At 45.4% G+C, this 23,437-nt stretch overlaps 2 protein-coding genes across 3 annotated transcripts in view; one reads left to right on the forward strand and one right to left on the reverse strand.

Moving 5' to 3' along the window:
* Window positions 1–1,191: 1,191 nt before the first annotated feature.
* SDHAF2 (succinate dehydrogenase complex assembly factor 2) lies at window positions 1,192–22,713 on the reverse strand. Its single transcript, XM_088454555.1, has 4 exons — window positions 22,459–22,713; window positions 3,939–4,129; window positions 2,133–2,242; window positions 1,192–2,014 (listed from the first exon to the last, which is right to left on the reverse strand). The coding sequence occupies exons 1-4, from the start codon at window positions 22,489–22,491 to the stop codon at window positions 1,884–1,886; spliced, it is 465 nt and encodes a 154-aa protein (XP_088310681.1). The 5' UTR covers window positions 22,492–22,713; the 3' UTR covers window positions 1,192–1,883.
* The window catches only part of CPSF7 (cleavage and polyadenylation specific factor 7), a 35,013-nt gene continuing 34,056 nt past the window's right edge, over window positions 22,481–23,437 (forward strand). The window contains exon 1 of one of the 2 annotated variants that reach the window (XM_088454552.1): window positions 22,481–22,839. In XM_088454552.1, the coding sequence (XP_088310678.1) occupies window positions 22,729–22,839 (111 nt within the window). In that variant the 5' untranslated portion in view covers window positions 22,481–22,728. The remainder of the gene's footprint in view (window positions 22,840–23,437) is intronic. The other variant, XM_088454551.1, reaches the window with a different exon arrangement.

The raw sequence follows: 23,437 nt of genomic DNA on the forward strand, positions 1-23,437 counted from the left end.
ATGCATGACTTTGTGTGTTGAACTTTATTACTTAAGTAACTGTGCACATATAAAAGTCTTCCCCTTGAATATATAGGACTATATGATCACAATCTGAGCTCTTTCTGCATGCTTGTTTATTAATAAGACCTCAAGATGTCTCAAATATAATTGTTTGGTCCAGCAACATGTTGTATGATTGATGCACACCGGTAAAAGAAAAACATACATCCTGTGAACAAACTTATTGTGATGATGATTATACAGTAAGTTTTACAATATTTCACCCCTATTCATCAATATTCTCCTTATCCTGGAAACATTATCATCCTTTCCCTCAATCATACGGCTATGTACTGTACTTGAAGGGGAACTGCTCACACGTGTGTCACTGTCAAGTCCTGCGGAAACTATTGCATGATAAAAGAGACAGACAATTCTGGGGCATCAGTTACAGGCTCATTACACAGCTTTCTGCAGCAACATACACCAACCCCTCTCCACTGAGTGCTGTGGGGTCCAGAGCTCCGTGTAGTGTATTAGGTTGAACTATCGCACCTCTCAAAGGCCAAACAATCTCTTACATTAGGAAAATGCTGACACTATGTAGGGCCCTAAAGCAGAAGTTCTTAAAGTATACTCAGGGTCTCAAAGTATTTTCTCATACGTCCTAATGATATTCATGAAGTTAATTCTGTTACACATCCAGGACTCTACAAATTTCTTGCAAAACGGAGGATATACACTTGCATTGACGTGGTTACTGTAGAAGCCAGCATGCAGTAATATTGGATCCCGGTCAATTATAAAAAGGTCGACACATTCTGAATGATCTACATGGTCATTAGGTCGAATATCCTTCTGTAGACATGTACTTAGGTCATTGGGGTTAAATGGTCGACACAGTCAAAGGGTTGACATTTACCATGTAGACACTAAAATGTTGACACATGGTTTGGCTAAAATAACAAGAAAAAACAAAACAACAATGTGTCGACATTTCAGTGTCAATATGTTAAATGTTGACATTTTAACCCTGTCGACCGAAATACACATTTACAAAATGATGGTTGACCTAATGATCATGTCGTCTTTTTTACTATCTGCATTCAGATTGTGTCGACCTACTGAATGTCGATCTTTTATACTAAACCCGTATTATTCCCCACAGTGATCAGCATATAATGTACCATGTCAATAAATACACAAATGTGGTGATACAAAAAAAGTTTTATTTGTATACCAGGGCTTCATTTTTGGATTTCATTACTCTCTAAAAAATGCATTACACCTGCCCCAAAGACTTTCACATCTTAATCTAAGACCCACTACTCCGAGCACTGCCAGAGCTTGCTTATTCAATGCCAGTTCCTTGTGGAAATAAAGTGCAAAAAGCAAGAAACGTCAGTATTCACAGATTACGCATAACCAAGCTGGATAATATACATGAAATACAGTGCTTAGGCCCCGCTAAATGCATTAATAGTACTCCGCTTCATATCTGCCTTCAGGCCTCCGTGTTAGGAGAGAGATGCCTCTACTGGCACACAGAGAATGGATGAGGCTCGCAGACAACCGCAAGATCGCACGCACACACACGGTGCATATATAGGTTTTGAAGGAGTAATATACACACTTTCCTTGCCATATACATTGCAGATTGAATAAGCTTTAATAATAAATCCATAATAACTTCAACTTTCATTTCTCATGTTCACAATTTGATCATTTTACAACACTCACCCATCACACATTCCTATATAGCTTCTTATTTACACAGTTCAGTTCCGTACGGCTGTCTGTAGACGATCGGCATACAAGCTTCAATGTAGAACACCAAGACCCTGCAGTCTATGTAAGGATGTGCCCTTTGACAACAGCCCTTAGAGAAACACTCCCCCTAGTCACTGGGACTCTTTGAATAGATATTCCAGGTCTGGCTGCCTCAGACGTTGCTCCATCTCCCGGTTCTTGGCGAATTCCTTTAGCAAATGCATAATCTCGTTGTCAAACTGCTCTGGGATATCCTGGACCCCTGTAAACAGAATGACAGAAACACTAACACAAGGCAAAGAGGTGACTGCAAGAGAGGGAGGGTAATACTATAAGCGACTAAACAGTTTACAAGCTAAAGCTCATTATGGTAGCTGTACCTGTGACCCAGTAGTATATGTCCCAGTCGTTGCTCGGCTCATTGATTAGCCGATCATACTGTGACAGCTGGGTGTCTGTCATGGTGCTCAGGTGTTTCTTGGCAAACAGACTAGAAAGAGACAGAAGACGTGTGTAAAGGCTGATACAGGTGAGGCAAGTTAGATCCTTCACAGGAGAAAAATACGGACAATAGAAGAATAGGGTAGTTCTAACGATATACAAATGATATCATTTGCCGGTGTATGTAATATTCATATAGATAGGCATTTTGCCAACATGTGTCTCGTGGCACTGAAGGCGATTCGTCATTTGGGTTGGTGCCTGCTAGGTCGAGGCCATCATTCCTTCCATCAGATGAACTGGGCAAGAGAAGAAAAGTGCTATGGATGACCGATTCATCATGAAGAAAACCCTTTCTATTTTGAATTAGGCCATAGCAGGCCCGCAAACAGGGAGCTGGCAGATTTCACATGATAAAACAATAATATGAACCTGAATCTCTGGGGTTCTACATGGCAGCCAGTTTCTCCAAGCAGAATTATTTTCTTATACGCTGTATAAGTGAGGATGACTGGTGACGGGAGGCGCTGAGCATGACTAGTTCCTGATATGAAAGCTGGCTATCGGGATACAGGACAGGAGACAGACAACTTTCAATGATGAATCAGTCTGCCCTCTCCTAGTGTAATGCTCTCATCTGTACTTGCTATGTAAGGCATAAGGGTAATGCAGCTAATAAAATGTATATAGAAGTATATGACACTAGCTGGGCTCGGAATGGGCATGATATACCGCCGGCCGCATGATTATTCCCGTCAGCGGCAGCCCGACAGGAGCAGAGTGCGAAGCAGCGGAAACCCGACAGCTCTGGAAATCCCGATCGTGGATAGGCAAGTATAGACTAACCTAACCCCCCTAACCCTCCTTAGGGGTGCCTAACCCTATCTTCCCCCCCAAGTGCCTAACCCTAATCCCCCCTCTAAGTGCCTAACCCTAACCACCGCCTTCCCCGCTGCCTAAACCTAAGTCCCCCGGGGGGTGCCTAACCCTAACCCTCCCTCCACCTAGTCTAACCCTAACCCTCCCGGGGGGGTGCCTAACCCTAACCCTCCCTCCCCCTAGCCTAACCCTCCCGGGGGGGTGCCTAACCCTAAGTCCCCCCCGGGAGCCCTAAACCTAACCCTCCCCCCCCCGCGGCTGTCCGCTCGCGGCGCCCAGCATCACTACGATCGTGATGCCGGGCGCCGGTCTCCCGGCGTCGGGGAAATGCGGGCGTCTACATATAGACGCCCGGCATTTCACCCTTGCCGGGATAAGACAGTCGGGAAGCCGGCTGCTGGTATATAGGCAGTCGGCTTCCCGATTGCTTCCCGCTGGGCTCATAGGGATGAAGATCAGACAGTGACAGATAACAATAGCTCAGGTGAGAATAGACAAGTCAGGGATGCACATGTGGAGGTTGTTTTGCTCATGCTAAACAGTCAAACTGAAATTATAACAAGTGGGGCAATTATTTTAAAGGCACGAATACCTTAACAGCATGTTTGTCAAGACAGATGGTTTTTTTCCAATAATTAATAAACATTTATGTGTGCAGTAACCCATATCAACCAAAGTGGCAACTAGTGTTTAATGATCTACAGGAAGTGAGACTGTGCAAGCCAGTGTGTGACTGGTCACCATGAGGCGCTGCATAGCATAGCTACACTTTATATGTGTTAGCTTAGAGCAGTATTCGGCCACGTTAGGTAAGCCGTGGACACGTGATATAGAAGTATCACTATAACACGCAGCCCATTACATACCTGAGCAGTATACAGTTTTCCAGCATGCCTCTTTTACGGCTCTCATATAAGAGTCTTGCTCTCTTTATCTTGGGTGTTTCATTGCTGCGCTCTTTCCAAGCAGGCAACTGGATCTCAGTATCATTTCTTCTATCACTGGTGGTAATAAACCTTGGTCCCCGGCAAACATAGATGGAAGAGAGAAGAGCACTCTACAAGAAGAACATGGAGATGTTAATGCACATCTCTGATACGACAATACAAGTAAACTACATGATACTTCCTGTTAAACTCCTTTCACCGTCGGGATTACGCTGCCAGGATTTTGACCGCCGACATTATCAGCGTTGCCATCGTGAACCCAACCCTATAGCTATATACTGGTATAGTATCTGTTACTGGTGCAAAGATGGATACATGGTATTAGGGCCGTAGCTAGGGTAGTGCGGCCGGTGCCATTGCACAGGGCACCACAGGTCAGGGGGAGCTGTTTGTGCCTGTCAAATTTCTGTTTATTATCATTCTTGCTTGTAGCTTCCTCTTATTTCATCCCCAGCATCTCCTGGCTCTCCTATCTCTTCCCTGGCCCTTGCCCATGAAGCCATGGCCCTTTTTTGGGTGCATTATGTCCCTGTGAAATATGAGGGGGGCGCCAATGCTTTTACTGGAACAGGGCACCAAAATGTCTAGTTACGGCTCTGCATGGTATAGCTAAATACTGGTATAGTACAGATGTAGCCACGCTCATCTATCCCATGGATGGCGCGACTAGTGTGCCCGCGTTTATAGCGTGCACATGGCCACCATAGACTTCAATGGAGTGAACGCCGGCAGCGAGTACTCGCAGCCTGGCGAATGCTGCGCCATGCATACACACATGTGGACGCATCGCGGCAACGATGAGCGTGGCTACATCTGTATTTGTTACTGATGCAGGAAGGACACATGGTATAGTTATATACTGATGCAGTATCTGTTACCTGTGCAGGAATGGTTAGCATTACTGCCTCACAGCACTGAGGTCATGGGTTTGATTCCCACCAAAGGCCCTACCTGTGCGGAGTTTGTATATTCTCCCTGTGCTCCGGTTTTCTCCCACACTCCAAAAATATACTGGTAGGTTAATTGACTCTCAACATAAATTAACCCTAGTGTGTATGTGTGTGTGCATGTGATAGGGAATATAGAGTGTAAGCTCCACTGGGGCAGGGACTGATGTGAATTGATAAATATTCTCTGTAAAGCGCTGCGGAATATGTGTGCGCTATATAAATAACTGGTAATAATAATAATAATATACTGGTGTAGTATCTGTTTCTGGTGCAGAAAGATTACATGGTATAGGTATATACTGGTGTAGTATCTGTTCTGGTGCAGAAAGATTACATGGTACAGGTATATACTGGTGTAGTATCTGTTCTGGTGCAGAAAGATTACATGGTATAGGTATATACTGGTGTAGTATCTGTTCTGGTGCAGAAAGATTACATGGTATAGGTATATACTGGTGTAGTATCTGTTTCTGGTGCAGGAAGAGCGCATGATATAGGTATATACTGGTGTAGTATCTGTTCTGGTGCAAAAAGATTACATAGTATAGGTATATACTGGTGTAGTATCTGTTCTGGTGCAGAAAGATTACATGGTATAGGTATATACTGGTGTAGTATCTGTTCTGGTGCAGAAAGATTACATAGTATAGGTATATACTGGTGTAGTATCTGTTGTGGTGCAGAAAGATTACATGGTATAGGTATATACTGGTGTAGTATCTGTTCTGGTGCAGAAAGATTACACGGTATAGGTATATACTGGTGTAGTATCTGTTCTGGTGCAGAAAGATTACATGGTATAGGTATATACTGGTGTAGTATCTGTTCTGGTGCAGAAAGATTACATGGTATAGGTATATACTGGTGTAGTATCTGTTTCTGGTGCAGAAAGATTACATGGTATAGGTATATACTGGTGTAGTATCTGTTTCTGGTACAGGAAGAGCGCATGATATAGGTATTTAATGGTAAAGTATATGTTGCTGGTGCAGGAAGGACACATGGTATAGTTATGGAATCGGTATGATATCCCGGCTGCCGCATGGCCGGGAGTCCGAATCCCGGCAGCAGCAGCCCGACAAACCAGCAGAGTCCGGCAGCGGAAGCCCGACAGCGCTGGAAATCCCGATCGTGGTAAGGTAAGTATCTACTGATCTAACCTAACCCTCCTTAGGGGTGCCTAACCCTAACCTCCCCCCTGTGCCTAACCCAAACCCCCCCTTCCCTGCTGCCTAAACCTAAGTCCCGCGGGGGGGTGCCTAATCCTAAATCCCACTGGGGGTGCCTAACCCTCCCTCCCCCTAGCCTAACCCTAACCCTCCCTCCCCCTAGCCTGACCCTAACCCTCCCTCCCCCTAGCCTGACCCTAACCCTCCCAGGAGGGCGTCCCTAACCCTAAGTCCCCACTGGGTGCCCTAATAGGTCGACTGGGACAAAAGGTCGGCACTGCAGGTCGACATGTAAGGAGGTCAACAGGGTCAAAACGTCGACATGAAAATGGTAATGGTCAACCCTAAACCTCCCTCCTGGTGACATGGTATAGTTATATACTGGTATAGCACATTACTGGTGCAAGAGGGTGACATGGTATAGTTATATACTGGTGTAGTATATGTTACTGGAGAAGGAAGGTGACATGGTATAGTTATATACTGGTGTAGTATATGTTACTGGAGCAGGAGGGTGACATGGTATAGGCATACACTGGTGTAGTATATGTTACTGGTGCAGGAAGATAACTGGTGTAGTATATGTTACTGGAGCAGGAGGGTGACATGGTATAGTTATATACTGGTGTAGTATATATTACTGGAGCAGGAGGGTGACATGGTATAGTTATACACTGGTGTAGTAAATGTCACTGGAGCAGGAGGGTGACATAGTATAGGTATACACTGGAGCAGGAATGTGACGTGGTATAGTTATATACTGGTATAGCACGTTACTGGTGCAGGAGGGCGACATGGTATAGTTATACACTGGTGTAGTAAATGTTACTGGAGCAGGAAGGTGACATGGTATAGTTATACACTGGTGTAGTATATGTTACTGGAGCAGGAGGGTGACATGGTATAGTTATATACTGGTGTAGTATATGTTACTGGAGCAGGAGGGTGACATGGTATAGTTATACACTGGTGTAGTAAATGTTACTGGAGCAGGATGGTGACACGGTATAGTTATACACTGGTGTAGTATATGTTACTGGAGCAGTAGGGTGACATGGTATAGTTATACACTGGTGTAGTATATGTCACTGGAGCAGGAGGGTGACATAGCATAGGTATACACTGGAACAGGAATGTGACATGGTATAGTTATATACTGGTGTATAGGCATACACTGGTGTAGTATAATCTACTGGAGCAGGAGGGTGACATGGTATAGTTATACACTGGTGTAGTATATGTTACTGGAGCAGGAAGGTCACATGGTATAGTTATATACTGGTGTAGTATATGTTACTGGAGCAGGAGGGTGACATGGTATAGGCATACACTGGTGTACTATATGTTACTGGAGCAGGAAGGTGACATGGTATAGGCATACACTGGTGTAGTATATATTACTGTAGCAGGAAGGTGACATGGTATAGGCATAGACTGGTGTAGTCTATATTACTGGAGCAGGAGGGTTACATGGTATAGTTATTTACTGGTAAAGTATATGTTACTGGAGCAGGAGGGTGACATGGTATAGTTATACACTGGTGTAGTAAATGTTACTGGAGCAGGAAGGTGACATGGTATAGTTATACACTGGTGTAGTATATGTCACTGGAGCAGGAGGGTGACATGGTATAGTTATACACTGGTGTAGTATATGTCACTGGAGCAGGAGGGTGACATAGTATAGGTATACAATGGAACAGGAATGTGACATGGTATAGTTATATACTGGTGTATAGGCATACACTGGTGTAGTATAATCTACTGGAGCAGGAGGGTGACATGGTATAGTTATACACTGGTGTAGTATATGTTACTGGAGCAGGAGGGTGACATGGTATAGTTATACACTGGTGTAGTATATGTTACTGGAGCAGGAGGGTGACATGGTATAGTTATACACTGGTGTAGTATATGTCACTGGAGCAGGAGGGTGACATGGTATAGTTATACACTGGTGTAGTATATGTCACTGGAGCAGGAGGGTGACATAGTATAGGTATACACTGGAACAGGAATGTGACATGGTATAGTTATATACTGGTGTATAGGCATACACTGGTGTAGTATAATCTACTGGAGCAGGAGGGTGACATGGTATAGTTATACACTGGTGTAGTATAATCTACTGGAGCAGGAGGGTGACATGGTATAGTTATACACTGGTGTAGTATATGTTACTGGAGCAGGAGGGTGACATGGTATAGTTATACACTGGTGTAGTATATGTTACTGGAGCAGGAGGGTGACATAGTATAGGTATACACTGGTGTAGTATATGTTACTGGAGCAGGAGGATGACATGGTATAGTTATACACTGGTGTAGTATACGTTACTGGAGCAGGAAGGTCACATGGTATAGTTATATACTGGTGTAGTATATGTTACTGGAGCAGGAGGGTGACATGGTATAGGCATACACTGGTGTAGTATATATTACTGTAGAAGGAAGGTGACATGGTATAGGACTACACTGGTGTAGTATATATTACTGTAGCAGGAAGGTGACATGGTATAGTTATACGCTGGTGTAGTATATGTTACTGGAGCAGGAGGGTGACATGGTATAGTTATACACTGGTGTAGTATATGTTACTGGAGCAGGAGGGTGACATGGTATAGTTATACACTGGTGTAGTATATGTTACTGGAGCAGGAAGGTGACATGGTATAGTTATACACTGGTGTAGTATATGTTACTGGAGCAGGAGGGTGACATGGTATAGGTATACACTGGTGTAGTATATGTTACTGGAGCAGGAAGGTGACATAGTATAGTTATACACTGGTGTAGTATATGTTACTGGAGCAGGAAGGTGTCACCTTCCTGCACAAGCAACATATACTACACCAGCATATAACAACACCATGGCATCTTCCTGCACTAATAACATATACTACACCAGTGTATAACTGTACCATTTCACCTTCTTGCACTAATAACATATGCTACACCAGTATATAACAGTACCATATCACCATCCTGCACCAGTAACATATACTACACCAGTATTTAACAGTACCATATCACCTTCCTGCACCAGTAACATATGCTACACCAGTATATAACAGTACCATATCACCTTCCTGCACCAGTAACATATGCTACACCAGTATATAACAGTACCATATCACCTTCCTGCACCAGTAACATATGCTACACCAGTATATAACAGTACCAAATCACCTTCCTGCTTCAGTAACATATGCTACACCAGTATATAACAGTACCATATCACCTTCCTGCACCAGTAACATATGCTACACCAGTATATAACAGTACCATATCACCTTCCTGCTTCAGTAACATATGCTACACCAGTAGCAAATATGTTGCAATTAAAACATTGGCTCCTGAGTCAGTTACCTGCTCCTTTAAAAAAGTTGTCTTTCCCAGCATACGTTCTAGCTCGGCTTAAATCTCCCAGCAATAAAAGGGAGAATTACATGGTGGTACCAATCCTTTTGGAAGTTAAAAAAGGTAAATTTGCTTGTCAAAGGAAATGGGAAAGGTATCTGTCCCTGTCTCTATCAGAGAACTGGTTATCTTCCGTACTTGTTTTAAGGTATCCCGATGTATTAATCACTCGGAAATGTTTTTTTTAAACTGATCCTCAAGTAAATTTTACTTTTTTCTTTTTGTTTTTCTGTGCTCTTCGGCACAGTAATAACAAAAAAAAAATCTGCTTACTAAATTTCACTCCAGACAGACAGCATAAGATCTGGCCCTCTTCTCCCAAATACAGCTGGAGAAACTGTAGGTACCTGGGTGACATTCTGCATGTTATTTGGACCTGTCCCCGTATACAGCTGTTTTGGGCGGAGGATTTCAACATGATTGGTAAGGTGACAGGGGTGTATATCCTGTAGACCAATTAGTGGCCCTGTTTCACTTCTATTTTGGGGAAATTACATAGGTACATAGGTTAATTAGTTGCCACTAAAGTTGCCATTGCTCAACTATGGAGGACCACAAATGTACCCAGTCTAACTATTGAAAATAAGGTTCAAAACCACTTCCAATTCGAGACGGCTGATTGCAAATCCTCTTCTTCTTCCTTGTCCCCTTTTATAAAATGGTTCAGATGGAGTACAGAGAGGGGCAGGGACGTTCCTCTATATATAGCATGGCGATTGTCCTGAGCACTCTACTAGTTCGAATACTTGAAGTCTTATGACCAGCGCTCTGATGTTTTGTCGATATTGTGTAATCCAGGGCTCGACAAATCCCAGGGGCCAGGTCGCCATGGCTACCAGATTTTGTTGCCTGGCTACCAGATTTTGTAGTGAGGGAGGAAGTAGATCCTCATCAGCTCCCGTGGAAATTCGTGCCTATAGTATTGCGGCGTTCATTTCATGCACAGGAGTGCATGTGCTGAGTGTCGTCTGCGGTGACTGCTGAGCCTGTGTCCGTCCTGGCCTGTGCTGACTCCTCCTGTCCGTCCCATCCTGCACCGACTCCTCCTCTCCATCCCAGCCTGCGCTGACGACTCCTCTCCATCCTGGCCTGCTCTAACCCATGCTGTCTGTCTCAGTCTACTCTGATCCTCCTGTACATCCCGGCTGTCTACTGTCGCTTATCTCTGGCTGCATAGAGCTCTCCAGTAATAGGGTCTATGCATGGACAGTGATTGCGGAGCAGCTTCAGAGGGATAGTGGTGTGACCACGAGGGGTGGGGGGGGTTCTGTTGTACTTTCTGGTACCATTGTTTTATATGAAATGTGGTCGGTTATTACTAGAGGGTGGGGGGTGGAGCAGAGGAGCTGTGCAGAGCAGTGAGGGGGCCTCCATGTTACTATATCTAGTCAACTGCGACCCTTTTGTGGACTAGTATAGTGTGGATAACAGTTGCATAACACACAGAGCTGTGCTCCTCATTCACTCCTGTAATTGTTTTTGGGGGGACAGTGATCTGGCTCCTACACTTTTATCCTGGCTCCTAGATTTTAGAAAACTTTGTCAAGCCCTGGACAGCTATAGGTGATTATATATACACTGGTGCTAGGAGGACACACAGTGTACAGGTATAGGTGATTATATATACACTGGTGCTAGGAGGACACACAGTGTACAGGTATAGGTGATTATATATACACTGGTGCTAGGAGGACACAGTATAGAGGTATAGGTGATTATATATACACTGGTGCTAGGAGGACACAGTATACAGGTATAGGTGATTATATATACACTGGTGCTAGGAGGACACAGTATACAGGTATAGGTGATTATATATACACTGGTGCTAGGAGGACATCGTATACAGGTATAGGTGATTATATATACACTGGTGCTAGGAGGACACAGTATACAGGTATAGGTGATTATATATACACTGGTGCTAGGAGGACACACAGTATACAGGTATAGGTGATTATATACACTGGTGCTAGGAGGACACACAGTATACAGGTATAGGTGATTATATATACACTGGTGCTAGGAGGACACATAGTATACAGCTATAGGTGATTATATATACACTGGTGCTAGGAGGACACAGTATAGAGGTATAGGTGATTATATATACACTGGTGCTAGGAGGACACAGTATACAGGTATAGGTGATTATATATACACTGGTGCTAGGAGGACACAGTATACAGGTATAGGTGATTATATATACACTGGTGCTAGGAGGACACAGTATACAGGTATAGGTGATTATATATACACTGGTGCTAGGAGGACACAGTATAGAGGTATAAGTGATTATATACACTGGTGCTAGGAGGACACAGTATACAGGTATAGCTGATTATATATACACTGGTGCTAGGAGGACACACAGTATACAGGTATAGGTGATTATATATACACTGGTGCTAGGAGGACACAGTATACAGGTATAGGTGATTATATATACACTGGTGCTAGGAGGACACAGTATAGAGGTATAAGTGATTATATACACTGGTGCTAGAGGTACAGGTGATTATATACACTGGTGCTAGGAGGACACAGTATACAGGTATAGGTGATTATATACACTAGTGCTAGGAGGACACAGTGTACAGGTATAGGTGATTATATATACACTGGTGCTAGGAGGACACAGTATACAGGTATATGTGATTATATATACACTGGTGCTAGGAGGAAACACAGTATACAGGTATAGGTGATTATATATACACTGGTGCTAGGAGGACACAGTATACAGGTGATTATATATACACTGGTGCTAGGAGGACACAGTATACAGGTATAGGTGATTATATATACACTGGTGCTAGGAGGACACAGTATAGAGGTATAGGTGATTATATATACTGGTGCTAGGAGGACATAGTATACAGGTATAGGTGATTATATACACTGGTGCTAGGAGGACACACAGTATACAGGTATAGGTGATTATATATACACTGGTGCTAGGAGGACACAGTATATAGGTATAGGTGATTATATATACACTGGTGCTAGGAGGACACAGTATAGAGGTATAAGTGATTATATACACTGGTGCTAGGTCACAGTATACAGGTACAGGTGATTATATACACTGGTGCTAGGAGGACACAGTATACAGGTATAGGTGATTATATACACTAGTGCTAGGAGGACACAGTGTACAGGTATAGGTGATTATATACACTAGTGCTAGGAGGACACAGTGTACAGGTATAGGTGATTATATATACTGGTGCTAGGAGGACATAGTATACAGGTATAGGTGATTATATACACTGGTGCTAGGAGGACACACAGTATACAGGTATAGATGATTATATATACTGGTGCTAGGAGGACACAGTATACAGGTATAGGTGATTATATATACTGGTGCTAGGACACAGAATACAGGTATAAGTGATTAAATATACTGGTTCTAGGACACAGTATACAGGTATAGGTGATTATATATACTGGTGCTAGGACACAGTATACAGGTGATTATATATACTGGTGCTAGGAGGACACAAGGTATACAGGTATAGGTGATTATATATACAGGTGCTAGGAGGACACACAGTATACAGGTATAGGTGATTATAAATACACTGGTGCTAGGAGGACACAGTATACAGGTATAGGTGATTATATATACTGGTGCTAGGACACAGTATACAGGTATAGGTGATTATATATACTGGTGCTAGGAGGACACAGTATACAGGTATAGGTGATTATATATACTGGTGCTAGGAAACAGTATACAGGTATAGGTGATTACATATACTGGTGCTAGGAGGACACAAGGTATACGGGTATAGGTGATTATATATACTGGTGCTAGGACACAGTATACAGGTATAGATGATTATATATACTGGTGCTAGGAGGACACACAGTATACAGGTATAGGAGATTATATATACACTGGTGCTAGTAGGACACAGTATACAGCTATAGGTGATTATAACAAGAGATATGGTAAGAACTTACCTTTGTTATCTCTGTTTCTACGAAGTCCATAGGGTCCACAGGGTTGACCTTGGGGTATAGGTTGGGAACCAAATCCGGGCACCACGCAGTTAAAGCTTTTAGCTCCCAGGATGCACTTGGGTCCACTCTCCCTATAACCCCGCCCCCCAGCCAGAGGCACCTCAGATTGTAAGTAGCCAAAGGCCGGAGGAGGAGAGAAAAAGAGAGAGAAAACTGGAACACTCTAGAACCATACTCACAGAAAAGGAGACGGGAAGCCGGTGACCAGTAACACAGCCCATATGAAGCCAGGTGCGTCAGGGCGGGCGCCCTGTGGACCCTATGGACTTCGTAGAAACAGAGATAACAAAGGTAAGTTCTTACCATATCTCTTGTTTTCTACTTCAGGGTCCATAGGGGGTCCACAGGGTTGACCTTGGGGATGTCCCAAAGCAGTTCAACCAAGGGTGGGGACGCTCCTGTGCTGAGAGGAGAATCCGTCGCCAAAAAGGAAGCATCCTGAGAGGCAAAGGAAACCAATGCCTAGAACCTTAAAAAGGTATGGACAGAAGACCACGTGGACACCTAGTAAGGCAAAACAGCCGAGGCGCCACGACGAGCCGCCCACGAGGGTTACACGGCCCGAGAAAAAAACAAGCCTCAACGACAGAAATGCCCACCCATGGGTAGGCCCCTGAGGAAGACATACGAGGCCATCCAGTCAACATTTCATTATAGGCCGGCCATCGTTTCCTGTTAAAACCAGAAACCGCAGACCACCAATAAGGAGTCCGCTTACCATAAGGAACTTGAACGGATCACATAAAGCCAAAGAGGCCGGACCACAGTCCATGAGGCCACAACAGCCGAGAGGACTGGGAACTGAATGGCCATACCATAAGTTCCAGAATAATATGGAACCTAAAAACCACTTTAAGAAGAAACACAGGGCGAGAGCAACTCACACCCTGACATGATGCCCTCCAGAAGAGGGAGCCACATGAGAACGCTCCCCATTCAGACACTCTCCTGGTTGATTTAAACACCCTGAGAGAGAGAGAGAGAGAGCTTAAACAATAGACCATGTAATGGCTATCACAACCAGCGGTTCCATTGACTGTCCCCGGAGGGAACAAAGAACCACTACTAACTCCCCAGGAGTCCCTAGGGAGGACAAGTGGAGACATAATCCAGAAAACACTCCAAAGGATGAACTGGATATCAGAGCGGAGCAATTCCATATCTTAACCATACCGACAGTGTAGAGATCCGCACTGTCAGGAAGGCCAGGCCAAGGGTGAAACCCAAGCCAGCTGGAAGGAATGCCAGAATATCTGGAAATCCTGGACACCGGAGGATCGTATCGACAGGTACGATACCATAAGAATTATGTATGCCACAGTCCGTGGCAGATCCCAGCAAAGTCTGGCCTATCTGCTCTAAACATCTCAATGAAGACAGAGCCAGGGAAGCCCGAGGACCACAGTAGGGGCGCAGTTAAAGACAAGCGATCCAGATCCAGGGAAAAACAAGGACCCTGAGACAACAGGTCCAGATAGTGAAGCAGTAGGAACGGAGCATCGAGGAGGAGACTCCGAAAATCTTAGTACCAGTGATGTCTGGGACGACCTGGAGCCCCCAGAAGGAAAGCCCCTCCGTCTCGAATTAAACTTCCGAAGACCTCGAGGAAGAAGGGAGACCGGAGGACACAGGTACACAAAGTGGAAGGACCACTTCACTGACAAAGAGTCACTGAAGGTAGCTTCAGTACTCCTAGAGCTGGACTGTAACACCGGTAATGTGTGATCGAGTCAGAAGGCCATGGGGATCAATCCCCTCAGGGAGGCCCCCTCTGCTCACCAGGAGTTGAAACCTCTCTTGGAGAAGAGACTAGTCCCCGGGATGCACGCCGTGACGGCTGAGGAAGCCCGCTTCCCAATGGAGAGCTCCGGGAATAAACACCGCAGAGTTGGCCAGGAGAAGACCCTTGGACTATGTCAGAATGGGTGACATTCCTAACATTGCCACCCAACTACCAGTGTTGCCTAGATGGAAGCCACTGTTGTGACACTGTCGGACTGAACCTATTCAGGTTTACCGTGACAAATGGGTTAGGCCAGAGTGAAAGTCCAAGACAGCTTAAAGTATCAACAAGGTAAGTGGCAGGGCAGAAGCGACAGACGTCCAACTGCCCCGAAATGAATGCGGACCAGACACTGTCTTTAGCAAAGAACACCCTGGACGAGATGGCCATAGCCACCCGGACAGAGACCAACTCGCCTCCGTAGAAAGTATCATCGTTCGAACAGCGATCCGATGGAAAAAACTCGATCCATCTGGAGGGGAGTCAATTATGGCAAGGCCTGGAATGGAACTGAGCACATTCCACCCTACCAAAAGGTAGACACTCTGGTAGACCGCGCATCACAAAGAGTAATGACATATGTCGACTGCGTAGATATCCGCACACTCGAAGTTGAAGAGTGGAGATCTTGTCTTACGCCAGAAAAATTCTCAGATTCTGAGAATCCAGCAGTGCTCCCAGATGAAGAAAACCCTGTGAGGGATGCAGGGAGGACTTTTCTGTGACGAGAAGAAGCCCCGGTTATCCTGACCTGGCGGTAAAGTACCTTGGTGATCCTGCTAAAAGTAGGAGACCGTCCAGAGAAAGGAGCATTCGGATACACTGAACAGGTGAACTGTCAGAAAATCCATAAAGCTGGTAAACCCCGGTGGAGTTGAGGACAGCCCCAAAAGGCAGAGCCCGAAACTTACAAGTGTTGCTGTGGCACAGCAAACCTGAACCCATGCTGATGAGAGGGCTCTGTATGTACCCGTAGGTACGTATCCTGAATACTCGGATATACCATAAAATCCCCAGGTTCCAAACATCGGATGATGGAGCATGGACGATTCCACCTGAGTCAAGGCACCGTTGGAATCTGATTCAGGGATTTGAGACAGAGTATAGGCAAAGGAGGACCAGTCGGTCACCGCCCCAAAAAGAAAGTAGAACAACCAGTCCCTCACTGAGATAGTGAGGTTGGCCGAAATAGCTCTGCTTACCACAAAGACTGTATAGCTTTCTGGGATTGTAAGGCCCTGATCAGTTCTGAAGAAGGGCCCGTGTAACAATGCCTGTGAGGAGGCTGCATGAGCAATGAGAGGCCGTTGAGAATCAGTACCTCACTCTGGAAATTCCCCAGATGTAGACCTGTCCCGTCAGGCTGAGGGTATATCCTCAGGTGTAGAAACAGGGTCGTCCGGAAGTCCAGGACTGCTCGGTACTGGATATGGTGGCCCCCGTGGAGGCCGACAGCCTAGGAAAAAACAGGCCTTTAGGCTGACCCTGAGGACAAAAAGACTTAACAGAGTTAGTCCGAATGTAGTGGGAGTAGCTAAAGACGGTATCTCCCCATTAGTGATACTGCCAATGATGCAACGATCTTGTCAAGGTCAGGACCAAACAAGAACTTCCCCCTGGAAGGAGTGTGCACCTCTGCTTTCCCATAACGCAGCCATAGGGTACTGCGGCGGATACAGACGCCGCCGAAACCCTGAAAGTTAGAAGACCGGCATCCCATGAGGTAATCCCACATATGACCACTGCATATTTTGTGAGCGGCAAAAAGATATTTGAACCTCAGACGTGTTGGAGGGGAAAAACGTCACAAAAGCATCACCATGCGATGGCCATGGTAGGACGGGCAACAGGCCCTGAAAACGAGTACATTGATTTCAGGCAAAGTTACCACCTACGGATCCGTAAAATTCGTCCAGGCCGGGATGGGAGGCGTATTAATGCCTGTAACCCGATGATTAACATACAAATCCATCCCAGAAGGGGATTTCCATTACTTGTGAGGACCCTCAGGGAATGGGAAACAGGAGGCCTTTGTGACTCCTCGTATCTGGGGACAGCCAGACTCCCGCTATGAGATCCACCCGCTGGGCAGAAAACGGGAGATGTATGATACTGGTGCAGGATCGACATTCTCTATATCCAGAATGAGCCTGGCTACCAGCCCCAAAGCAGGGATAATAATACTTGAGATCGGCTCCCCCCCATGTGAGAGGGAAAGAGCCGAATATACCATCCAGTTCACGGCAGAGCCACTGGTCAGTAACCACAGGGCGTATATCACGCCAATTAGTATTTCGTATAAAACGACATCCACCAGGGTGGCCGTTGTGGTAATCCCTGCAAGGGGAATGACAGACCGATGTGGTATCGGAGGTAATTCATGTACTGTGAAAAACCCCGGCAGGGAGCGATAGTCTGTGACACAGGGGTAAATTGCAAGAAATTGCGAGATACCCCGAGTTCAAAAGGGCAGTATGGTGAAGTAACTCCAAGCGAGTGACGACAATGGGGCCCGCCCGGCGATCCTCAAAGGAGAGGATCCTGAGAAACAACGCCCTTTAAGGGGGTCGTGCAAGGGGCCCGGCACCAGATGGTGCCGCATACGTAAACCTTTCTGAGTTAAAATCCTCCGCACTAATTCCTGCAGGCTATGACTTGCAGGATAGCAATAATGGGTGCAGTATCGTGTGCAATCTCCTGGTCAGATATATCTGACTATCTTAACGGAAATATTAAGCAGCGCCATACCGGTCCTGACTGACGCTAAGATTAGCTGCAGGAACCCATTATCAGCGTACGCAACTCACAGTTCCATCTAAAATATGGCAACGTGCAGCACGCAACAGTATGTGACAAACCTCACAGATATTAACAAATATATATATGTGAGGTCTCAGAACCACCCCAGGTACACCTGTATTAGGGCAGATAAAGAAAAGGGATAGATATACACTGACAGGTGAGAGAAAAAGCAGACAGTCAGCACTAGCATAAGTCACATACAATGCAGAAAAATATATATACATACATAAGCATGACATATAATATACTGCACAATGTCGCTACATTCAACTGCCCAGATTCAGTGTCTGGGAAGGCTATAGCGCTGTGTACACTCACCCAAAATGGCCAGGTACGCAGGGGGACTGGGCTCACTGACATCCTAAGAGTTCTGCAGCACCACAGAGAGAAAATGGCCGCTGGAGACCTCAGAAGAAGCGTGGCCCGCGGAGGAAGCAGCTCAGCGACGCCAGACTGTATTATTGAAAGGCGCGCTGAGCTGAGGGGAGGAGCCGCTAGACAGGGAAGGCTTCCTCCCCTGGCTAGCAATTAACCCCCCGGGATGCCGGCTCCCGCTGCCGCTATAATCCCTGGTGGGCTGTGGACACGCGGGGTATGCCTCCATGGAGGGGGAGCCCGCCGCCACCGCTAGCGCCTCTGGTCTGTCCCCAGAGACCGGAGGCATAAGGCTGCATGTACACGCGGGTCACCGCAAGCGGTGACCACGCGACTTACCTGTCCCCGTCGATCCGGCAGCAGCCCAGGGATTCCTCCAGAGCCCGGCTAGTACAGACTCTGGGGTCCCGCTGCGATCCCCAGATCTGTACTGGCGTCGCAGCGCCGGCGGGGTGTAGGAGCGGCAGCTCAGACGTCCATTGGACAGTCTGATGCTGCCGCTCTGAAGAGTAGTAAAAAAATAATAAAATAAAACTCTTTTAAGCTTAGGGGCTGCTAAGCAGCCCCCCTGCAGTAACGGTGACCCGACTCCGGCCGGGCACCAACTTAAACTGAGGTGCCTCTGGCTGGGGGGCGGGGTTATAGGGAGAGTGGACCCAAGTGCATCCTGGGAGCTAAAAGCTTTAACTGCGTGGTGCCCGGATTTGGTTCCCAACCTATACCCCAAGGTCAACCCTGTGGACCCCCTATGGACCCTGAAGTAGAAATATACACTGGTGCTAGGAGCACACAGTATACAGGTATAGATGATTATATATACTGGTGCTAGGAGGATACACAGTATACAGGTATAGGTGATTATATATACACTGGTGCTAGGACACGGTATAGAGGTATAGGTGATTATATATACTGGTGCTAGGAAGACACAGTATACAGATATAGGTGATTATATATACTGGTGCTAGGAGGACACAGTATACAGGTATAGGTGATTATATATACACTGGTGCTAGGAGGATACAGTATACAGGTATAGGTGATTACATATACACTGGTGCTAGGACACAGTATACAGGTATAGATGATTATATATACTGGTGCTAGGAGGACACAGTATACAGGTATAGATTATATATACACACTGGTGCTAGTAGGACACAGTATACAGGTATAGGTGATTATATATACACTGGTGCTAGGAGGACACAGTATACAGGTATAGGTGATTATATATACACTGGTGCTAGGAGGACACACAGTATACAGGTATAGGTGATTATATACACTGGTGCTAGGAGGACACACAGTATACAGGTATAGGTGATTATATATACACTGGTGCTAGGAGGACACATAGTATACAGCTATAGGTGATTATATATACACTGGTGCTAGGAGGACACAGTATAGAGGTATAGGTGATTATATATACACTGGTGCTAGGAGGACACAGTATACAGGTATAGGTGATTATATATACACTGGTGCTAGGAGGACACAGTATACAGGTATAGGTGATTATATACACTAGTGCTAGGAGGACACAGTGTACAGGTATAGGTGATTATATATACACTGGTGCTAGGAGGACACAGTATACAGGTATATGTGATTATATATACACTGGTGCTAGGAGGAAACACAGTATACAGGTATAGGTGATTATATATACACTGGTGCTAGGAGGACACAGTATACAGGTGATTATATATACACTGGTGCTAGGAGGACACAGTATACAGGTATAGGTGATTATATATACACTGGTGCTAGGAGGACACAGTATACAGGTATAGGTGATTATATATACACTGGTGCTAGGAGGACACAGTATACAGGTATAGGTGATTATATATACACTGGTGCTAGGAGGACACAGTATAGAGGTGTATAAGTGATTATATACACTGGTGCTAGGAGGACACAGTATACAGGTATAGCTGATTATATATACACTGGTGCTAGGAGGACACACAGTATACAGGTATAGGTGATTATATACACACTGGTGCTAGGAGGACACAGTATACAGGTATAGGTGATTATATATACACTGGTGCTAGGAGGACACAGTATAGAGGTATAAGTGATTATATACACTGGTGCTAGAGGTACAGGTGATTATATACACTGGTGCTAGGAGGACACAGTATACAGGTATAGGTGATTATATACACTAGTGCTAGGAGGACACAGTGTACAGGTATAGGTGATTATATATACACTGGTGCTAGGAGGACACAGTATACAGGTATAGGTGATTATATATACACTGGTGCTAGGAGGACACAGTATACAGGTATAGGTGATTATATATACACTGGTGCTAGGAGGACACAGTATAGAGGTGTATAAGTGATTATATACACTGGTGCTAGGAGGACACAGTATACAGGTATAGCTGATTATATATACACTGGTGCTAGGAGGACACACAGTATACAGGTATAGGTGATTATATACACACTGGTGCTAGGAGGACACAGTATACAGGTATAGGTGATTATATATACACTGGTGCTAGGAGGACACAGTATAGAGGTATAAGTGATTATATACACTGGTGCTAGAGGTACAGGTGATTATATACACTGGTGCTAGGAGGACACAGTATACAGGTATAGGTGATTATATACACTAGTGCTAGGAGGACACAGTGTACAGGTATAGGTGATTATATATACACTGGTGCTAGGAGGACACAGTATACAGGTATAGGTGATTATATATACACTGGTGCTAGGAGGACACAGTATACAGGTATAGGTGATTATATATACACTGGTGCTAGGAGGACACAGTATAGAGGTGTATAAGTGATTATATACACTGGTGCTAGGAGGACACAGTATACAGGTATAGCTGATTATATATACACTGGTGCTAGGAGGACACACAGTATACAGGTATAGGTGATTATATACACACTGGTGCTAGGAGGACACAGTATACAGGTATAGGTGATTATATATACACTGGTGCTAGGAGGACACAGTATAGAGGTATAAGTGATTATATACACTGGTGCTAGAGGTACAGGTGATTATATACACTGGTGCTAGGAGGACACAGTATACAGGTATAGGTGATTATATACACTAGTGCTAGGAGGACACAGTGTACAGGTATAGGTGATTATATATACACTGGTGCTAGGAGGACACAGTATACAGGTATAGGTGATTATATATACACTGGTGCTAGGAGGACACAGTATACAGGTATAGGTGATTATATATACACTGGTGCTAGGAGGACACAGTATAGAGGTGTATAAGTGATTATATACACTGGTGCTAGGAGGACACAGTATACAGGTATAGCTGATTATATATACACTGGTGCTAGGAGGACACACAGTATACAGGTATAGGTGATTATATACACACTGGTGCTAGGAGGACACAGTATACAGGTATAGGTGATTATATATACACTGGTGCTAGGAGGACACAGTATAGAGGTATAAGTGATTATATACACTGGTGCTAGAGGTACAGGTGATTATATACACTGGTGCTAGGAGGACACAGTATACAGGTATAGGTGATTATATACACTAGTGCTAGGAGGACACAGTGTACAGGTATAGGTGATTATATATACACTGGTGCTAGGAGGAAACACAGTATACAGGTATAGGTGATTATATATACACTGGTGCTAGGAGGACACAGTATACAGGTGATTATATATACACTGGTGCTAGGAGGACACAGTATACAGGTATATGTGATTATATATACACTGGTGCTAGGAGGACACACAGTATACAGGTATAGGTGATTATATATACACTGGTGCTAGGAGGACACACAGTATACAGGTATAGGTGATTATATATACACTGGTGCTAGAATGACACAAAGTATACACAGGGCAGGACACGGTCCGTCTCTGTCTCACCCCACGGGCTCTGATCACCGCCGCTGGGAACATCCCGCTGCTGCGGTGCGGAGGACACTCTCAGGTCAGGACTGGGCACTGCTGTGACGTCACTCCCGGGACCGGAAGTTGGGCGAACGGGAATCTCGCGGAGCGGAAGTTCCGGTGGGCGCGGGATCAGCGAGTAGACTCTGTGTATTACGGACAGCGGTACCGGGCCCGGGGACTGAGCACCAGTGCGGGCGGGGAGATCACCTGGTTACATTCTGGATTCAGCATCCGGAGCCGGTAATGGCGGACGGGACGGATCTCATTGATATCTACGCCGACGAGGAGTTCGTCCAGGTGGGGGAGGCCCGGACGGACGCACAGACTGATGAGCAGCTATTGAGACATCTGCAGGTGCTTGTACCATACACACGTCATGCAATACTCCCAGGGCCATAGCTAGGGTAGTGCGGCCGGTGCCATGGCACAGGGCAGGGGGCGCTGTTTGGGCCTGTAAAATTTCTGTTTATTATCATTCTCACTTGTAGCTCCCTCTTATTTCATCCCCAGCATTTCTTGGCCTCCCCTATCTCTTCGGTTGCTGCTATTTCCTATGTGGCTAAAGGACCTCTGTGACGTATCCACCATGTGACCGCTGCAGGAGGCTGGACCGCTCCTGTGTTACCATCCACTAGGGCATAGAGGGGGAATAAATATTTGTGGTGAGCGCAGCGAGCCACCGTGCCCGAAGCGTGGCAAGCGGACACTTTTGGTCACCCGTTAGCATCCCTGCCCCTCCCCCTTTCAGGCCGGGTCACGTGGGTGTGACGTCACAGGTCCATCAGCGCTGTATAGTCTCTCTCTTCCCTGGCCCTTTCCCATGAGGCCATTCCCCTTTTTTGGGTGCATTATGTCCATTTAAAAAATTAGGGGGGCGCCAATGTTCTTTCTGGTACAGGGCACCAAAAAGTCTGATTACGGCTCTGAATACTCCTATTGTACATGCAGTGCA

Source organism: Taudactylus pleione, unplaced genomic scaffold (assembly GCF_031769625.1).
Source record: "Taudactylus pleione unplaced genomic scaffold, aTauple2 ptg000619l, whole genome shotgun sequence".
NCBI lineage: Eukaryota > Metazoa > Chordata > Amphibia > Anura > Myobatrachidae > Taudactylus > Taudactylus pleione.